This window comes from Vombatus ursinus, unplaced genomic scaffold (genome assembly GCF_900497805.2).
Source record: "Vombatus ursinus unplaced genomic scaffold, bare-nosed wombat genome assembly UNPS02001287.1, whole genome shotgun sequence".
Taxonomy (NCBI): domain Eukaryota; kingdom Metazoa; phylum Chordata; class Mammalia; order Diprotodontia; family Vombatidae; genus Vombatus; species Vombatus ursinus.
Window position 1 is genome coordinate 6660662 of NW_020941065.1, and position 18117 is coordinate 6678778.

Below are 18117 nucleotides of genomic sequence, written 5' to 3' on the forward strand. Positions count from 1 at the left end.
GACTTACTGGTGACTATAAGAAGACAATGCAAGAGGTATTGGGGAAGTAAAATCAACAAGACTTAATTTCTAGATATTGGGGAAGCAAACATAATGGAATAATCAAACATTCTCCCTCAAAAAAATTGAATACTAGCTCCTTGAAGGCACAAACTTTCCTTTCTTTTCTTGATATCTCCAAGTCTTACCACAGTGCCTGGCAGTTACTGAATAAAGGCTTGTTGAATGAATATATGAATGAAAGAGTGAATGGATGAAGGAAAGAAGGAAGGAATAAATGAACGAGTGAATGTAGGAATGAACGAAAGCACTAATAATGGACGGAGTGAATGAATAGATGAAGGAATAAGTGTTTTTAAAGTACCTGCAATGTGCTAGGCACACTTATAAATAGTATCTCATCTGATCCTCACAACTCTATGAGGTGGGTGCTGTTATTATCCTCATTTTCTGTTGAAGAAACTGAGGCAAACAGAGGCTAAGTGACTTTCCAAAGGTCACACAGCTAGTATATGAGGTCAATTTTGACTTCAGGTCTTCTAGATTCCAGGCCAGTGCTCTACCCACCATACCACCAGCTGCCAGGAAGGAAAGAAGGAAGGAAGGAAGGAAGGAAGGAAGGAAGGAAGGAAGGAAGGAAGGAAGGAAGGAAGGAGTGAATGAAGTAATGAATGAAGGAGTAAAATGAATAAAGGAATGAACATTTCTAAAGCACCTACTGTGTGTTAAGTACCTTTACAAATATTTTCTAATTTGAGCCTCACAACAACTCTGTGAGGTAGGTCCTATTATCATCATCCCCCATTTTACAGTTGAAGAAACTAAGGCAAATAGAAGTTAAGTGACATGCCAAGGGTCACACAAGCTACTAAGTATCTAAGGTTGGATTTGAACTTAAGCCTTCTTGATTCCAGTCCCAGTACTCTATCCACTGCATCACCATCTGCCTCTAATGAATGAATGAACGAAGGAACGAATGAATGAATAAATACATGTAGACCACTTTAACTCGGCATTAAACGTAGCATCTTCTTGATGAATCCATGCCGACTCTTTGCCTTCACCACTTCCTTTAGCTCCATACTCACCCTCAATTTCCCGGACCTCACTCTTCCTTTCTACCAGGGATACCGCCCGAGCCTCGCTGGACCTGGCCACACAGCAGGAGGAGATGCTCGGTCCCCGCCCTCGCGTGTGACAGGCCCCGCCTGACTGCGCCTGTGCACGATGCGAACCTCGCCGCTACCTAGCAACCCAGTCCAAGCCTTAGCAACCGAAATGGGCAGGGCGAACTCCCCGAAAGGCAGCAGAAGGGCAGGCGCGCGGCAGGGGCCAAGCCTCGCGAGAGCAGGCGCGGCGCGCGCGAGCAGTGGCGGGAACGGAGGGGCAGCGCTTCCCTCGCTTCCGCGCTGCGGTCCTCTGTCTCCGTCCGCTCTCCGTCAGCGCCGCCATGGAGGCCCCGGCCGTCCGGAGGCAGCAGCAGCAGCAGCAGCAGCCTGCGGCCAAAAGCAGGAACCTGCCCTGGTAGGGGACCGCGGCCGGGGCGGGGGCGGGGCAGGGATCCCGCAGCCTGGTGAGGGGCCCAGGCGTGGGACTGCGCCAGGTGGGGAAGGGGCCGGGCTCAGAGCCGGGGGCGATTCCGGAGTAGGACAGTGGAGGACAGCGAGCCCCAGGAAGGGGCGCGTGGGGGCTGAGAATTAGAGCTAGGGGCGACCCCAGAGAGCGCCGAGTGAGGTCGGGGCCGAGAGCAAGGAAAGTGACTGAGGGTCATAGGCTTAGGGTTAGGACGCTGTCGATCCCTCTCCTTGACACTTTCCGCTGCAGGTTTTCAGGGCGCCCCCGTCTCTGGTCCTCCTCCTTCACAGCCTCGGACTTTGCTGGATCCTCCAGATCACACCCTCTGGCCAGGACCCTGATTCTCAAATCTACTTTTCCTTCCCCAAACACTCTACTGACCTCCAGTCTCATATAACTAACTGTTTTTCAAACATCTGGAACCGGACGTCCAGCAGATATCTTAAACTCAGTGTGTCCAAAACAGAACTCCTTATCTTTCCCCCATTACCTCCAACCTTCCTTGTGACTGTCATGGGCATCATGTCCCAGTGTCTCAGGTTCAAAATCTAGGACTCCTGGAGTCCTCATATCTCTCACCCCCCAGATCCAATGTGGTGCCAAGGCTTGTCAGTTTCACCTTTGCAACATCTCTGGTCAATTTCCCCAGTGAAGCATCTCTTGTCAATTTCACCACCACCACCACCCCCCCCACAGCATCTTTCAAATATGCCCCCTTCTGTATCACTATCTCCTGCTGTCGCTCTGGTGCAGACCCTCATCAGCTCACACCTGAACTATTCTAATAGCCTGCTAGTGGATCTGCCTTTCTCCAGTCCCTTTTGCCTTACTCCCCTGGACCTACTTACTCAGATGCAGTGGCACTGACCCATCATACAAAGACACTCCCGTCAACCAACTGAGCGTTTTCCATTTCTGTAAAATGAAGGAGTTAGGTTATTCCAAATCCACTAAAAAAGAAAATTACAAATCACCACGCTGAGATTCCATCTCGCACCCAGAGAATTGGCCAAGATGATAACATCATTGGTGTCGGACGGTCTGCTAAAAGACAGATACACTAATACAACTGTGGTAGAACTCTGAATTACTCCAGCTGTTCTAGGAAAAAATTTTGATTTCTACTAAGAAGTGATGTAAATGTCCAGATCCTTTACTTAGAGATCCTGCAGGTAAGCATCTACCCAAGGAGGTCACAGATAGAAAGTTCCTATGTGTACCAAAATATTCATAACAGCACTTTTTGCTATTTACTCCTTCATTCATTCCTTCCTTCCTTTATTCTTTCCTTCCTTCCTTTGCTATAGCAAAGAACCAAGCCAATGTCCATCAGTTGGAAAATAACAGTAAACAAATTGTGAAAGATCTAAGACTTCTGAACAGAATATTATTGTGCCATAAGATACAATGAATAGGAGGAATTCAGTGGAGCTTGGAAAGATGTATTGTGTACCTGTGAGTGAAGTAAGCAGAACCAAGAACGCTCAATGACTGCATGTCCTACCAGCTCCTGAGTCTGGTCAGCTTTCCGTCCACCGCATGTCTTGTCTCTGCCTCCGCCCCCAACACCTCTCACCTGGACAAGTGCCATTGCTTCCTCATTCCCCACCCCCGCCCCCTTCACGCTCCCCGCAGCCAGGCCACATTGTCCACATCTGCCAAAGTGATCTTCTCAAAGCGTCTCCCTGACAATTTCATGCTCTTGCTCATGAGGCTCCAGGGGGTCCCTTTTGCCTCCAAGATCAAATGCAAATGCCTTAGATTGGCATTTAAAGTTCTTCCTCTCTTTTCGGACTTGGTACCCTGCTATGCCCCTTTATGCAGCCCAGTCAGGCGGGCTCAATTGATGCCTCTCACACATGATCTTCCATGTCCCATCTCCCAACCTTTGAACTAGCCATACCCAAGCCTGTAATGGATTTCTTCTTCACCTCCATCCCTCAGAATCCCCAGCCTCCTTCAGAGCTCAGCCCAGGTGGCATCTCCTCCTATAAATAGGGCCTTTTCGTAGCGGCCTCCCCCTTCTACTCCCGAAATTTCCTTGTGTTTATTTTATATGTTTTTTGTATCAGTTTATGTGTGCATGGTGTATCCCTGATGTAGGCTCCTTGAGGGCATGAACTGCTTTTGTTTTTGTCTTTTTGTCTCTACTGCAAGGTTTAGTCCCTGGAATATAACATGCTCTTAATAAATGCACAATGTAAACAGAACCCACCCCCTACCATTTAGTTACAATGATCAAGTGTCACCTTGGAGAAGAGTTGAGAAAGTAGTTCTTCCTTGTAGAAGAGTGGGCATTGAATGGTGCGTATACATGGCTACATGTACATGATTAAAAATTCTGAAATTCCATTCTCTAATCGTAACCTGTCTCCCTGAGCCTTGTAGCTCCTTCATATTTCCCATGACCTCCACAGTGCACTTTCCCAGGCCATCACTCTTGCTCTGGCTTCACTTTCCTCCCTTCCCAATTCTGATCTTTACTTAACCAGTTCAGTTACAAGCCTTCCTCTGCTTGTAATCTCTTGCACTCTTGTTCTGTTGGAACGAAGGCGGGATTTATTAAGCATGCCTGTGTGCCAGGTACTTTACAAATGCTATCTCATTTATTCCTTACAACAACCCTAAGTTGGTAGATACTATTATTATCTACATTTTACAATTTAAAAAAAAAAAAAAATCCAAGGCAGACACAGATTAAGTGACTTGTCCAGGATCAGACCACTAGTGTCTGAAGGCACATTTGAACTCAGGTCTTCCTGACCCCAGTCCTACCACTCTGTCCCCTGAGCCTTCCAGCTGCCTCTGTTGCTGCTCCCATCTTGCCAGGCAGTTGCCCTGGATCTTTCCTGTGCTTTGGCTCCTGCCTTCCTACTGGCATCCTGCTCAACAAACCAGGACAAAGCCACATGCAGCCATGCTGGGTAGATTTATGTTATCTGAACCCAACAGGATCCTCATTCCTGCACCTAGGCCGTCATTTTACTCCCTGTCACCCAGCTGATTCTCTGTCTCACTCTTCAGAGTAGCTTTTGCAAACCTTTTCTGTCCTCAAGCCTCCAATACTGCCTCCTCCCTCAACCCTCCCACCTCCTACTTTACTGAAAGAGTAGAAGCCATTTGCTGGGAGCTCCCTCTTCTCCCCGTCTCAGAATCCTTCAATATCCTCCCTCATTCTCTTATTTAATTCCTCCTTTCCTTCCCCTCCCCTCTAGAGAAGGGGAATGGGGTATATGGGGGTGTTCAGAAAGGACTAGCACCTCTGATGAGAGGGCTGCTCATTCACCTTTAGGGTCCACCTGTCACCCAGCTCTCACCTGTGGCTCCAAGAAGCTGCAGCATGCACAGCGGCCACACCCCAGTAAATCCATCTTGGCAGATGGGATAACCCAGGTTGAGGGTAACAGATGGGCCTCAAACCCATTGGTGAATTAGGGGGGTGTCTGCGCCAAGCACGTGAAGACTTTCCCCAGCAGGATGGGCAGAGGAGAACAGTTTGTTCCGATGGCCACGAAGGCGGTCGAAGCAGACACTGTGGAGTGTTTAGAGCTTGGTCAGACATGGAAGATGCCAAGGTCATCATGTAGCCACTGGGGTCAGGCTTCCCGAGCCATCGCCAGGCATCTTGCCTCTGTCCTGCCATGGACTTTGATGACTCTGGGAGAGAGAGTGAGGCTGACTCTGTACAGCCCATGAGTCAAGATTTCACCCCGTGATGTCACTGATGATTATAGAAAACGAAGGACTAACAGCAACAACGTAATGGGAGAGCCCGCTTCCTCCTCAGACGACTCGTTCTGCTTTGGGATGGCTCTGGCTCTTCGGTCTCATTTGAATCAAACCTCAGTCTGCCTTTCTGCAGTTTTCTCCCCCACCGCCCATTCTGCCCTGTGGGGCCCATCAGAACAATCCAGTCCCTCTTCTCAGGAGGGTCCTTCGCACACTTAGACACAGGCTGCCGTGTCCCCACTCCATCTTCTCTTCTCTGAGCTAAATATCTTGATTCCTTCGACAACAAACCAGCCCCATAGTAGGGGTTCACAGTCCACGTAGAGGAGGAGTTACCCTGTAACCAGAGGCTCAGCCTTCTCTGACTCAGAAGGAATCCTAGGCATGAGAGAAATGGTGGGGAAAGGAGAATGTGGGTTTGAGGTAATAACATACCATGTCCCAACTTGTGACTTCCTTTCAGTAATTTGTCAGCGATGAGAAGACTCTGGGTCACGTGGCCACTGCCCTCGTTCAGGCCCCTTGGCCTCTCACCTGGGCTGTGGCAGTAGCCTCTGTTTCCAGTCTCCTTTCTCTGATCCGTCCCTCACACGGCTGCCAAAATAATCTTCCTGAAGAATGAGTTTGTGTCACTCTCCTGCTCTTGCCTCTAGGGTAAAGTAATAACACTTGGCTTGGAATTTAAGGTCCTACAACAAGGGAAATGTTCTGTGAGGTTTGGATCCAGTCAAAGAGCTGTAGTTGAGGACCTGGAGGGCCACATGTGGCCTTGAGGCCGCAGATTCCCCACCTCTGTCCTCCATGGTCTGGCTCGAGCTTGCTGTCACAAAATTCCAGTGAACTTGACATCTGTGTAATTTGCCACACTTGGTACTCCATCTGCCGCCGGTCTGTGCTTCATGCATAGACTTCAGTCCCTCTTCCACTCTGTGTTCTTAGCTTCCTGTGAGGCCCAGCTCAGGCACCACCCCCTCGAGGAAGCCTTTGTGACTGTTTAGTTCTCAGATTGGCGTGTCCATAGCTCTTTGTGACCTTTCCCCTCCCACGTGATAGCTGCTTGTGAGCTCCGTAAGGACAGGTGAGGAGTTCTTGTCTTGGTAGCCCTGGCACAGTGCATTGCACATAGGAACTTAATGAATATTTATTAAATTGAATTCAGATTGATGAAATTAGTAATTGTGCTTCATCAAGAAAAGGTTCATGTACCTAGAGCTGGAAGGGACCTCAGAAGGCATTTAGTCTAAACCCCATTATATAGATGAGAAAACAGACCTAGAGAGGATAAGGCCAAGGTCACGTGGGTAGTTGTGCCAGAGCTGGGTTAGTGCTCATTGGACCACATTGGCCCTGGCCTACATCATCTTTGGGAGCAAACAGGTATGGGTAAAATCCTCTACACATACATCCAGAGCCTCATAGGCAATAGTCTGTGTTTCACAAATAATTTAGAATGCATAAAAAAAATAAAAACTAAAAGGGGCAGCTAGGTGGCGCAGTGGGTAGAGCACCAGGCCTGGATTCAGGAGTACCTGAGTTCAGATTTGGCCTCAGGCACATAACACTTATTAGCTGTGTGACCTTGGGCAAGTCACTTAACCCCATTGCCCAGCCCCCCCCCCCCAAAAAGAATGCATGAGGCATGAGGATTCTTAGTGGAAACACAATAGAACTTAAACTCTTTTATATGCTAAAGTCTTTTTGCCTATATTTACATTGTAACATATATATGGACATTCTTATTTTAGGGTTGAAAAATATCGACCACAGACACTGAATGACCTAATCTCCCATCAGGATATCCTAAGCACCAGTAAGTGTCATTGTGTTTCAGAATCATAGATTTCGAGGTCATTAATAACCCTGGTCCTCCTATTTAAAGGGCCTGAATGTCCTGCCATTGTCTTTCCAATGGCAGCATAACAGCATTTTTTAATGCTTTGTCATGCTAGAATATACACTAAGATTTCTACCTCTTAGGAATGGGCTGGAGGAGCTCCTCACATAAGGAGGTAAACGTATAAAGTCTGATGACCCCTCTCTTCTCCATCTTCAGTCCAAAAATTTATCAGTGAAGATCGACTACCACATCTGCTTCTCTATGGCCCTCCCGGGACAGGGAAGACGTCCACCATCCTGGCCTGTGCCAAACAACTCTACAGAGACAAAGAGTTCAACTCCATGGTCCTGGAGGTGAGTTCAATCCTACGTTTACAGAACACTTTCCTTAGCTTTTCTCATCTGAGCCTGTAACTGCATGAGGTGGGGACTCCAGCCATCATTAACCCTATTTTATAGATAAGGCAGTGGGGGCTCAGAGAGTTTAAAAGGCTTGGTTACAAAGCCTAGTGAGGGTCTAAGTTGGGATTCAAACCCAGGTCTTTTTGACTCTTAAGTACAACAGGACTTCTGGCCCTGTCTTCCATGTGGCTATGGGTATGGCTGTGGAATCCAAGATGCTCAGTTTATCTTCAAGTCTTCAGTAACACAAGTGCTTGCTTTATTTTGCTTTGCAAAGTAAGCCACATGAAGGAGCAGCTAAGTGGTGCAGTGCATAGACTACTGGCCCCAGAGTCAGGAGAACCTGAGTTGAAATCCAGCCTCAGACACTTAGTCACTGTGTGACCCTGGGAAAGTCACTTAACCCCGATTGCCTTCAAAAAAAAAAAAAGAAAGAAAATTAAGCCACTTGGGCCCAATGAGTAGCTGGAGACCAAATTAGTTATGAGGCATTTCTAAGTTTACTCCTGACAGTGGCATCACAGACATATAAGTTAGTCCTCGTTAATATAACACCTTCCAAAGGCTCCTGACTGTATTACTCAGGACGTTGCCATTATTGTCTGTCTTCTTTTCCCTGAAGCCAGTTACAGCCTCTGGAGACTTTGAAATTTGCATGTGCCATCACAGAGGTGGGCTTTGTATATTATTACATTCTATTATGTTATTATTTGTTTGGCCGTTAGAAATAGTGTCGATATTATGGCCGTGCCAGCATTACCGTTCTCTGCGTTTTAATGTAGTAAAAATTCTTCAGCTTATAAAAACATCCTCTGTAGTATCATTTCATCATGTGCTGGTTGTGCCTGCATTGCTGTCCAGGATGACCAGGCGCCTGCCTAATTGTTCCTTTAACTTAGATGAGTGTGCTTATCCTGTCAATGAGAATGATAAGAAAGAAATAGGGTTGATTGTCAGAGATACTGCCCAGTCATTAGTAGGCATGCTTTTTAATTTATAGGGTTTTCTCTTTCTCAGTATTCTAGACCTGGAGAGTTTTATCCTGTTGGAGTGAATGAGGAAGGCTTTACCCAAGCCAAATGTGTGTACACAGTAGATACAGTCCTCTGCCCACCATGTGATTCTGATGGTCTTTTCTCCCTTTAGCTCAATGCTTCTGATGACCGAGGAATAGATATTGTACGGGGACCAATCCTGAGCTTTGCCAGCACAAGGACAATATTTAAGTATGAACTATTGGGTACATTTTCTCCCTGAGGATTTTGAGCAATGAAGAAAAAGCCTAATTTATTAGCTCTTTCCCACTTTACTATCTTTACTATCTTATAAAGATAAAATTACTTAGTAAAATATAGCCACATAAAAAAAGCATGATAGCAGGCAGCCTGGATGGTAGATAATAGACGTGGCAGTCCAAAAACATTTTCCAAGGCAAATTTTACGTAACACTTAAAAATACAATTCAGTCAAGGCCTGAATTAACAAATTCTTGAAGAAATTATCACCTATGTTTTTATTGTTGACCTAGGGCAGGTTGCATCTCCACTGAGATTTATCATATACTTGATTTCTTTAAAATTAAGTAAGGGTGGGAAAGAGTAGCTTAGCATGATGTTTGGAAAAGCATAGAAGAAAAGAATAAAGGACCTAAGTATGTATGGCTTGAAGAAGACAAGGGGGTTGTGACAGAAGTTTTGTAAAAGAAGGATGGTGGGACAAATGTAGAACATAAAGAGAATTGGGGAAGGTAGGCGGTTCTAGTGCAGGAGTAGGGAACCTGCAGTCTTCTAGGTCTTTAAGTGCGGCCTTTTGAAGGCCACACTTAAGGACCTAGAAGGAATTCGTGACCTTAAGGCCACAGGTTCCCCACCCCTGTCCTATTGCACGGCCGAGGGGGGAAGCCCACGCTGGGAGGCTGGGCCCCATGAAGCCGGAGCTCCTGGGCAGAGGGGTTGGGGAGCTCCTACAGCTGCCGGTTTTAAGTAGTTATTCTCACTAAGGAGGTGCCAATAGCAGTTGGTTCCTCGCTGCTAAAGGACTGAAGATTCTGTGGGCATCCTCCACATGTCTTCACCCTGTGGCCACGCCTGAGCCTAGGCTCCTCTCTGGTGACAGGCTGCCTTTGTTAACAACTGAAATTGGGCCGCTTGTTTGGAGCAGGCTTTGGGTTAATGCTTCCTACCCATTCCTCAGAGCTGGGGTTCCCTGTGTGGCCAAGACATGAAAGAACATTGAAGAAATTCTTAAAAGTTTTATTATTATTATTTTTGATCACTAGGAAAGGTTTTAAACTTGTGATATTGGATGAGGCAGATGCCATGACCCAGGATGCGCAGAATGCCTTGAGAAGAGGTAAGAGGAGCTAGTGTGCTCAGTTACATGCTCTCTTACTTATTAGTTGTTTTCCATTAACTGAATTCCCATTTTCTTGCGTGTTCTTCATTAATTGTACCCCTGTACCCACCTATGGAATGAGAGTTCAGTAATGGTTGGCCACAGCAAGGTACCTGGGATCTGCCAGATTTAGTGTGAAATCCACACTTTTTCTGTTCATTTTCAATAGCAGAGTGATAGTGAAGTTTGAAAGGAGGCCTCCCAGTGGCCAAGGTATTGGAGATTCATGCATGACCAGGCACTGTCTCCTTCAGCCTCTTTAGCTGGGTTTGATTGAGGTGCTATGAGTTTGTATGAACTGCAGGAAGCCTTTCATCGGGGCTGAGAGAGGATCCTTCATTCCCGAGCTGTTAGCACGATCTTTCTGCTCCTGGGTCTCTGAGGTACGAAACATTGACAGGGAATAATTCACAAGGTGATTGTAGGAACTTGTAGAAAACTCAGATTTCTTCTTCACTCTCTGACAAATGGATGCTTTGCATGAGATGACCTCGTCTTACTCTTCACAAAGCTTATTAGCTGATTTCCTCCAAAGGAGTATTTATTAGCGATCTCTCTCCATTTTAAGATTCTGAAGTGTTGTCCTGTGAGAGATCAGGTCTTTTCAGAAGCTTCTGTGGGAGAGTGTGGGTTGCAGTACATGCCTGTGAAGAGGCTAATTCCTCCTCGGCCTGGGGTCTCCTCCAGCCGAGCAGTTTTGGCGGCTTCTCCTTGGCATCTGGCTGTGGGCAGTCACAACACGGAACATCCAGCAGATGAGCCTGGGATTGTGTGTCCCTGTGATCTAAGTCGTCTCCTTTGAGAGCCCTTTTAGGGTTTCCCAGACCAGCTATGGAATCTCACTGTGAAATCTGCTGGCTATCTTCTCTGTTCTCTGACTTGGAGTTTTAGTTGGGGGGGGTGAGACGGAGGGACTGCATTATCACAGCCACAGAAATAGCATCAGGGATAGCTTTCACATGGGTGAGTTTATCAGATTTCATGTTTGGGAAGAGACATGGTAGAATCAGTCAACAAGCATTCATTGAGGGATGAGCATGATCTCTGCTTTCCAGGATCTCATAGTCTACTTGGGGGGGCAAGTGACCGAATGAGTGCCAGAGTTATGGCTGCCCTTGTCCTGTGAAGGTGGCGCCCACACAGCCCGTCAACTCTGAGCTGTGCTCACTCCTGTAGCTCTGCCTTCTTGCATTTAGCCATACGGAGCAATGGCATCGTCCCTATCTGTTTGCATCCTCGTTTTCCTTCCCCCTTCAGTTCCTTCCCATGACATGGAAGTCAAAACCCTGGAACCCTTAGAATGTTAATCCTGAGGTCTCCGTCTGTCCTTAAATCATCTCATCCTGAGGAGACTGAAGAGGAAGTTTATTTGTGTATGTTTTTAACCTCTCTTTCCAGTGATTGAGAAATTCACAGAGAATACCAGGTTTTGCCTCATCTGTAATTATCTGTCAAAGATCATCCCCGCCCTGCAGTCTCGATGTACAAGGTTCCGATTTGGCCCCTTGACCCCTGAGCTGATGGTTCCCCGCCTGGAGCACGTCATAGAAGAAGAGAAGTGAGTATAGGGCAGGGTTGGAAGGAAGTAGACGGAGCAGGCCTGGCGTGTGCATCGGGCTACCTTCCTTTTCCCTTCTGATTTACTCATACTCTCCTTTTGTCATTAGAGACTGCATGTGGCTAGGTCTGTGTCCTTTCTGCTGCAGATTTCTCTAGATCTTCATGACTAGAAGGGAAGTTTCTGAGATACAGTGTTCTCTGTAATCACGTGCTGAGGGAGCATGTTTGTCTCAGCTCTGCCACCTGGGGCCAGTGACTCAACCGCTCTGGGCCTCAGATTCCTCATCCAGAATGAGGGGCTTGAACTGAGGCAGTTCTCATATCCCTCTTAGCTTGAGATCTGTGATGTTGTGATGTCCAGAGACTATCGTCTGAGTGCTCTGGTCCAACAGAGGAATGAATGTAGCCATTGCCTAGTTCTAAACAGATGACCTTTGTAGACTGGGTGGGTTGTTAGTGCTTTAAGGAGGCCTGAGACTAGAAAAATCAGCTTTGTTTCTCAATCAGGCCTGGAGACTGCATTTTGGGGATCCTAAAACCTACCTTTCTCCCTTTGGGGAACATTTGCTGTATTATAGGAGCTTTAAATCTCTGTTGCTTCTTTTCTTGTAGTGTTGACATAAGCGAAGACGGAATGAAAGCCCTTGTTACCCTTTCCAGTGGTGATATGCGAAGGGCCCTGAACATTTTGCAGGTATGGTTGGAATTTGAGCTACGTTCTAAACATTGCCTTGGAATGAGCTCCCCAGGGAGGGAAGAGGCAGCAGCACAGCTTGACTGTGAGATCAGGAACCCGCAGCAAGAAAGGCCCTGATGCCAGTTACCAGGGCTCCCCCTGAGGCGTGAGAGAGGGCAGGGGAGGAGCCACTTGAAAGCCAGGCCCCCAAAGTGCTGCCCTGGGCCTCCTTCACACTGGTCCTGGCCTCTGGCCAGCTGCCTCTGAAGTGGGGTGGGCCACGCTGGGTCGCTTCTCTGTGTCCCATAGTCTTACAGCTCTACCTGCCTGATGAACATTTTCCACTCAGGGCCCCACAGGCAGATATCTCAGACTCTGCACGGCCCAAGCCAAACCCCACCTCTTCTCCAAACCTGCTGGTTCTCCCAACTTGATTATACCAGTAGCCTGAAGCCTCAGTGACACCTTCAGCTCCTCCTTCCCCTGCACCCATCCCCTCCGTTTCTGCTGCCATGGCCATGCCCTGGTTCAGGCCCAGGGCCACGTGGGCCTGCATTGTTTTCATACCTTCCTAGCTAATCTCTCTGTCTCTAGCCTTCTCCAAGTCACCCATCGTACAGTTGCCAAAATGCTCTTCAGGTAGAAATCTGGCCAAGTCATTCAGAGACTCATAGATTTCAAACTGCAATGGACCTTAGAAGCCGTTGATTCCAGATCCTTCATCTTATAGATGAAAAATCTGAGGCCCGAGAAGTTAAGAGCCTTGCCCAGGGTCACACAGCATCTGAGGCGGGATTTGGACCCTCGTCTTTCTGCCTCCACCTCCAGTACTCTATCCACTGCTCCGTGCTGCTGCTTGGATTCCTTACTCAGAATGTCTGTGGTGCCATATTGTCCATAGGAGGGGTTTTAATGTGGGGCCCACACACCTCCATGACATGGATAGGCTTCAGGCGGGGAGGGAAAGTTGGGGGTGAGTAGTCTGTGAACGTGGATGAAAAAGAAATTGCTTCTTTATTTTCTCTAACCTCTAACAGAAAATTTTGCATTTTTCTTCAACTGTGATTTTTTCCAAATATTTTGCTGCCAAAACCGTGAGGAGCCAAGCGTGCTGTCTGATTAGAGGGCATATGAGAGTCCCATTCGCGGCACAGACCATTCTCCCATGGTGTCAGGTGTTGGGGGAGTGGAGGTTGGCCTGGATCCCAGGTGGCATCTTAGCGAGCCCCTGGCTGGGTGGCCCAGCAGACTTCCTCTTGACTCGTCTGCAGTGTGGTGCCCGTGGTGATCACAGTGTTTCTCCTCCTCCTGGGCAGAGCACCAACATGGCCTTTGGGAAAGTGACCGAGGAGACGGTATACACCTGCACGGGGCACCCACTCAAGTCTGACATCGCCAACATTCTTGACTGGATGCTGAACCAGGACTTTACCACGGCGTACCGGAGTATCCTTTGCCCACGTCACCTGGGAGGCAGGAGAGGCCACAGCGGGTTTATCCTCCTTAGGACTTGACACCACCTTCAAGCCTCGTAGGTTCAAGGCTGCAGCTCTTCCCAGCTGACGTGGAATGGTTGCTGTGATGGGGAATGAGGGGCAGTGTTTAATGGGAGAGCATGGGCCATACAGAGGTGCGTCGACGTCCCAAGGGCACAAATGGAGCAGACACAGTATTTCTCTAGCATCGTTATTTGAAGAGTAGACAAGTATATTCTGAAACCTCTTATATAATTTTGTTCTGTCCAGCAAAATGGTAAGGGCACTGTTCTTTTTGAGAAGCTCATTAAATGAAATAAAGATGTTTTAAATAGTAGGGGCTTCCAAAGAACAGATAGGAGAAGGCACCTTCCTCTGCTTCTTTGAAAGGGGAGAAGGGGCAGCTAGGTAGCACAGTGGTTAGAGCACTGGCCCTGGCATCTAGGGGACCTGGGTGGGGAAGGGGGGACACAACTGTGGGTGGGGAACACTACATATCATGTCATCTTGTTCAGTGCTGCCTAGCTTTTTCTTCTTTTTTTTGTTTTAAAGGATTGCTTGCTGGGAGCGGGGGAGGGATACATTCAAAATGGAGGTGATGTAAAAAAAAAAAAAAGATAGCAATACAAATTTGTTTTCTAAAATAAATACAGGGGCCTGGCAGCCTGTCTTGAAATGTAATCAAACTGAAGGATTAAAAGCCCATGGTAAATCTCAGGGTGTGCGATCTAGCTAGTTTCCATAATCACGGTATGTTAAAAATGTTAAAAATCATTTGCATGGTTTTGTTGTAGATCTTGTTCAGTTTCCCTTGACTAAGTCTCCTTTCCAGATATCATGGAACTGAAAACCCTGAAGGGCTTGGCACTGCACGATATTCTGACAGAGATACACTTATTTGTACATCGAGGTAACTTGGGTGCTTTTCTTGCTTTCTTTGGAAACCACAGTATAGAAATAGCAGGCTGGGAGGAGGAACGTGGTTCTTTATTTGGAAATGGAGGAAAGTGTCAGGAGCATTATTCTGATCCCATAGCTGGGAATGCGGTCTTAAGCATAGAGTTCATCTAGGGAAATCTTTTGTCCGGAACAGTTGAGGGAAGGAGAGCCGGCAGGGTTCGTTTGTCCTGCTGGGGTGCATCACAACCCCAAATTCTTTCTAGAAAGACATTCATCAGAGAAGGGAAGAGGATACTATAGCATCCTCATCTAAACTGAAACCGTCTTTAAGTAAAAACATTTTAATGGAAATTCCACAGTGATTTATTTAGGATTTCCCCTTTGGGTCGGTATTTCTGGAATTTGGTCTAAGCACCAAGAAACTCAATATCAGATATTATTCCCTTTTCTCTTACTGGGAAGTAACCATCAGCAGAGTGCTGTGGTGGGCAACGTCAGTAAGCTTTTGATTGACAGTGCCTTTCGAGGCCTCTCCACTGCTGAATACCGTGTGACCGTATGCCAGAGTGTGGTTTTCAGAAGCACAGATTTCCCCTTCGAGTGACGTTTCTAACCTCGTCTCCTGCTTCTGTTTCCATCCCAGCAACGGCCATCACCTATTCTTTTAATTGTAGAAGTTCTGAAGGTCTGATCACAATTGTTTTCTTTATAAACCCTTATGTCACACCCAGCTAGAGAAAAAAAAAAAAAAGAATTCTTGGTCAAGCCAAGAGTCTTCTTGTAGGTTTTGTTTCAGGGGGTTTTTGATGCTGGTTTAAAAAAACATCTAGGACAATGAAAAAGAACTTGCTTGGCTACCTAGGGGCTCACTGGCGGGATCCCTCTTGTTTATGGGCTGGCCAGAGGGGCCACAAGGATTCACTGAAGAGGCTGGCCTGCAGCTGTTTTAATTCTCGTCATTTAATGGGAGACTCTGCTAGTTTCTTTCACTGCAGTGCATCCTTTATCCAAATTCAGCAGCTATTAAAATGCACACACTGTACTTTCTGAGCCTCAACCTTTTCCCCATCTGGTATTGGGTTTCTTGTTGTATTTAAAGCCTTTAAATTTCATTTAGACAGGAGAGCCCAGTGTAAAAGACAGTGTTAACCCTGTGAAATTTCCCTGGGCTTGGATTTCACCTATACCAAGTTCATGGTATTGCTGTACCGATCTTTTCTGGTCTTCCACCCTTGACGGGCACAGAATTTGAGAGCTAGAAGGGGACTTGAGCGGTCACGTAGACCAGTGGTATCCAACTCAATTACAAATGGAGCCAATGAACCATACAGAAGGATCCCTAGGGAAGCATATTAGCTTAGAAAACCATGGTTAGCATTTTCTTTATTCTATTGTATTTTTTTTATTTTGTGAAATATTTCCCAATTATATTTTAATCTGATTCACGCCCAGCATCTGCTTGATGCTTCTGATGGAGACCACACCAGGTCTCTGAAGTGAGAATAAAGGTCTCTGTCTAGAAGAATACGGTTTCACCACTTGGTATTCAGATGCCCGGGCAGTTTTTTGGGCATTGGGGATTCTGTTGGCTCACTCTGAGGAGTGAGAGGTGAAACTATGGCTCTTTGCCTGACTATCCAGTAAGAGTACCCGTATTGTAATTCTAGTTTCATTTAGATAAATTTAGTGTGAGGTGCACATATTTTGTTTTAAAACAAAATCTACATATTGATCAGAAATAAATATCACTTCATATAATATTCTCTGGAAAGTGTGGCACCCTAAGAGTGGGGAGTAGCTCACTCCTTTGCTTCATTCTTTTTCTCTATCCAGTTGACTTTCCACCTGCAGTTCGAATACATTTGCTGATCAAAATGGCAGACATTGAGTAAGTATCCACATAATCCCCCTAAAACTTTACATTCTCTTTTAGGTTTTTGCATTGCCTTAGCCTTTTTCTTTTTCAAGATTCATTTTTATTGCTTTGGATTTCTTCTCTGAACTTGACAGCCAAGACTTCCATATACCTGCTCTTGATTATTATTATATTAATATGCTATATTATACATAATGTATTATATTATTATTATTTACCTTTCTTCAGGGATTCTGAGTGGTTGAGTGAGAAATAGATTTAAGGGTATGAGTGGCCCGTGAGGCCTCAAGGGATTGGCTCACATTTTTTCTGAAAACGTGTGTGATGTTTTGCAAGTCTACTTCAGAGGAAAATGTGTGGTGGCCCTCAGAAGTGGGCAAACTACGTCAATGGATTTGGACTGAAAGGCTGCAACAGCCCACCCAACAGTGTTCCTTAGGGAGAAAAATAAACCGAAGTCTCATTTTACCACCGGGTCCAACAAACACAATTAGCCTTTCAAGGAAGGCAGGCAGGCAGTACATAAACAAACAAGTTGTATCCATCCACTGGGGCGGGACGACTAATCTAATTTACTGGGGGCTGATGGGTAATAACACATTTACATTACACATTACTTTTGAGGTCACTTTGCCTATACTATAGTGTGGTTATTGGTTTTTATTTAAGTTTCTGGCTGGATTCCTGTAATAGCAAAGCACTTAAAGGGGCCATGATGTACCAACATTCAGCATCCCTAAAATACACAATCATAATCAGCTCCTTGACCAATGTACCCATTTGAAATTCCTGGTTCCATACTGAATACATAAGATAGCCAAGAATACACTTGCTTCCTGGGAGGTAGGGTGGAGGAAACCAAAACTTTGTTCTGAAACTACGCTGATTATCTTTTTACAATGTAGTAAGAATGGCTAAAAAGTTGAATTTAGACAGTTGTTACTTAAAACCAAAGCTAAATTGGTTTAAGAGTTTTGTTTTGCTCTGCTCAGTGGCTCCTGACACAGACATTTAATTGCCTTGTCTTGTGGGGGAGGGGTGAAGCTACCAGGCCACAAGGTATAATTTTTGTCCAAAGAATGTTTCCCTGCTTCCTTTGCTCCAGACGTCAGGATCTCTAATGGGCTCTTGTTTAATTTTGGTTTGTTGTAGACACAGACTTGCTGTGGGCACAAGTGAGAAGATTCAGCTAAGTTCCCTCATCGCTGCTTTTCAAGTCACCAGAGATTTAATTGTAGCAGAAGCCTGAGCAAAACAATTTCCAAGCCCCCAGCAATGATTAGAAAACAAGACTCCTGATTCTCTTGGAGGAAAGCAGTGGCCCCCAAGCTGGAAATGGACAAGAAGTCCTGGAAATGTTGACTTTCCCCATTTGGGTAATAAGGAAGTCAAAGGACACTTGTGTGTTCTATTTGCTGCACTGTTTGGGGTGAGAATATTTAAGTCTGTTTCATGGTCTGACTGTAGTGTACCCAACTTAGTGAAGGTCTTTTTGTCCTCCAGGACTGTGATCGAGGGAGAGGAGTCCCCAAGTGTGCCCCATCTGGAGCAGTCCCAGAGAATAATGTTTGTATCTCAAGTGTAATCTGTGATAATATCTTTACTTATTGTTACTGGGTTTATGGCTGAAAATAAACTTTGTGCTTTTCTAAGACTGACCTTTAATACACTACCAACAAAGGACAGGCAACATC

The 18117-nt window shown here is 46.2% G+C and overlaps 1 protein-coding gene across 1 annotated transcript; it reads left to right on the forward strand.

The window, feature by feature from the left end:
- Window positions 1-1418: 1418 nt before the first annotated feature.
- On the forward strand, window positions 1419-18075 carry RFC5 (replication factor C subunit 5). The gene is made up of 11 exons (XM_027862719.1): window positions 1419-1524; window positions 7050-7114; window positions 7358-7494; window positions 8689-8768; window positions 9821-9894; window positions 11335-11494; window positions 12109-12190; window positions 13489-13618; window positions 14480-14557; window positions 16381-16435; window positions 17576-18075. The coding sequence occupies exons 1-11, from the start codon at window positions 1451-1453 to the stop codon at window positions 17670-17672; spliced, it is 1032 nt and encodes a 343-aa protein (XP_027718520.1). The 5' UTR covers window positions 1419-1450; the 3' UTR covers window positions 17673-18075.
- The last annotated feature ends 42 nt before the right edge of the window (window positions 18076-18117 follow it).

Coding starts and splice junctions, on each gene's coding strand:
- RFC5 (XM_027862719.1), top strand. CDS start 1,451: ATGGAGGCCCCGGCCGTCCGGAGGCAGCAGCAGCAGCAGCAGCAGCCT. Junction 13,619..14,479: donor CTTTACCACGGCGTACCGGA/GTATCCTTTGCC, acceptor TCTCCTTTCCAG/ATATCATGGAACTGAAAACC. Junction 16,436..17,575: donor ATCAAAATGGCAGACATTGA/GTAAGTATCCAC, acceptor GGTTTGTTGTAG/ACACAGACTTGCTGTGGGCA.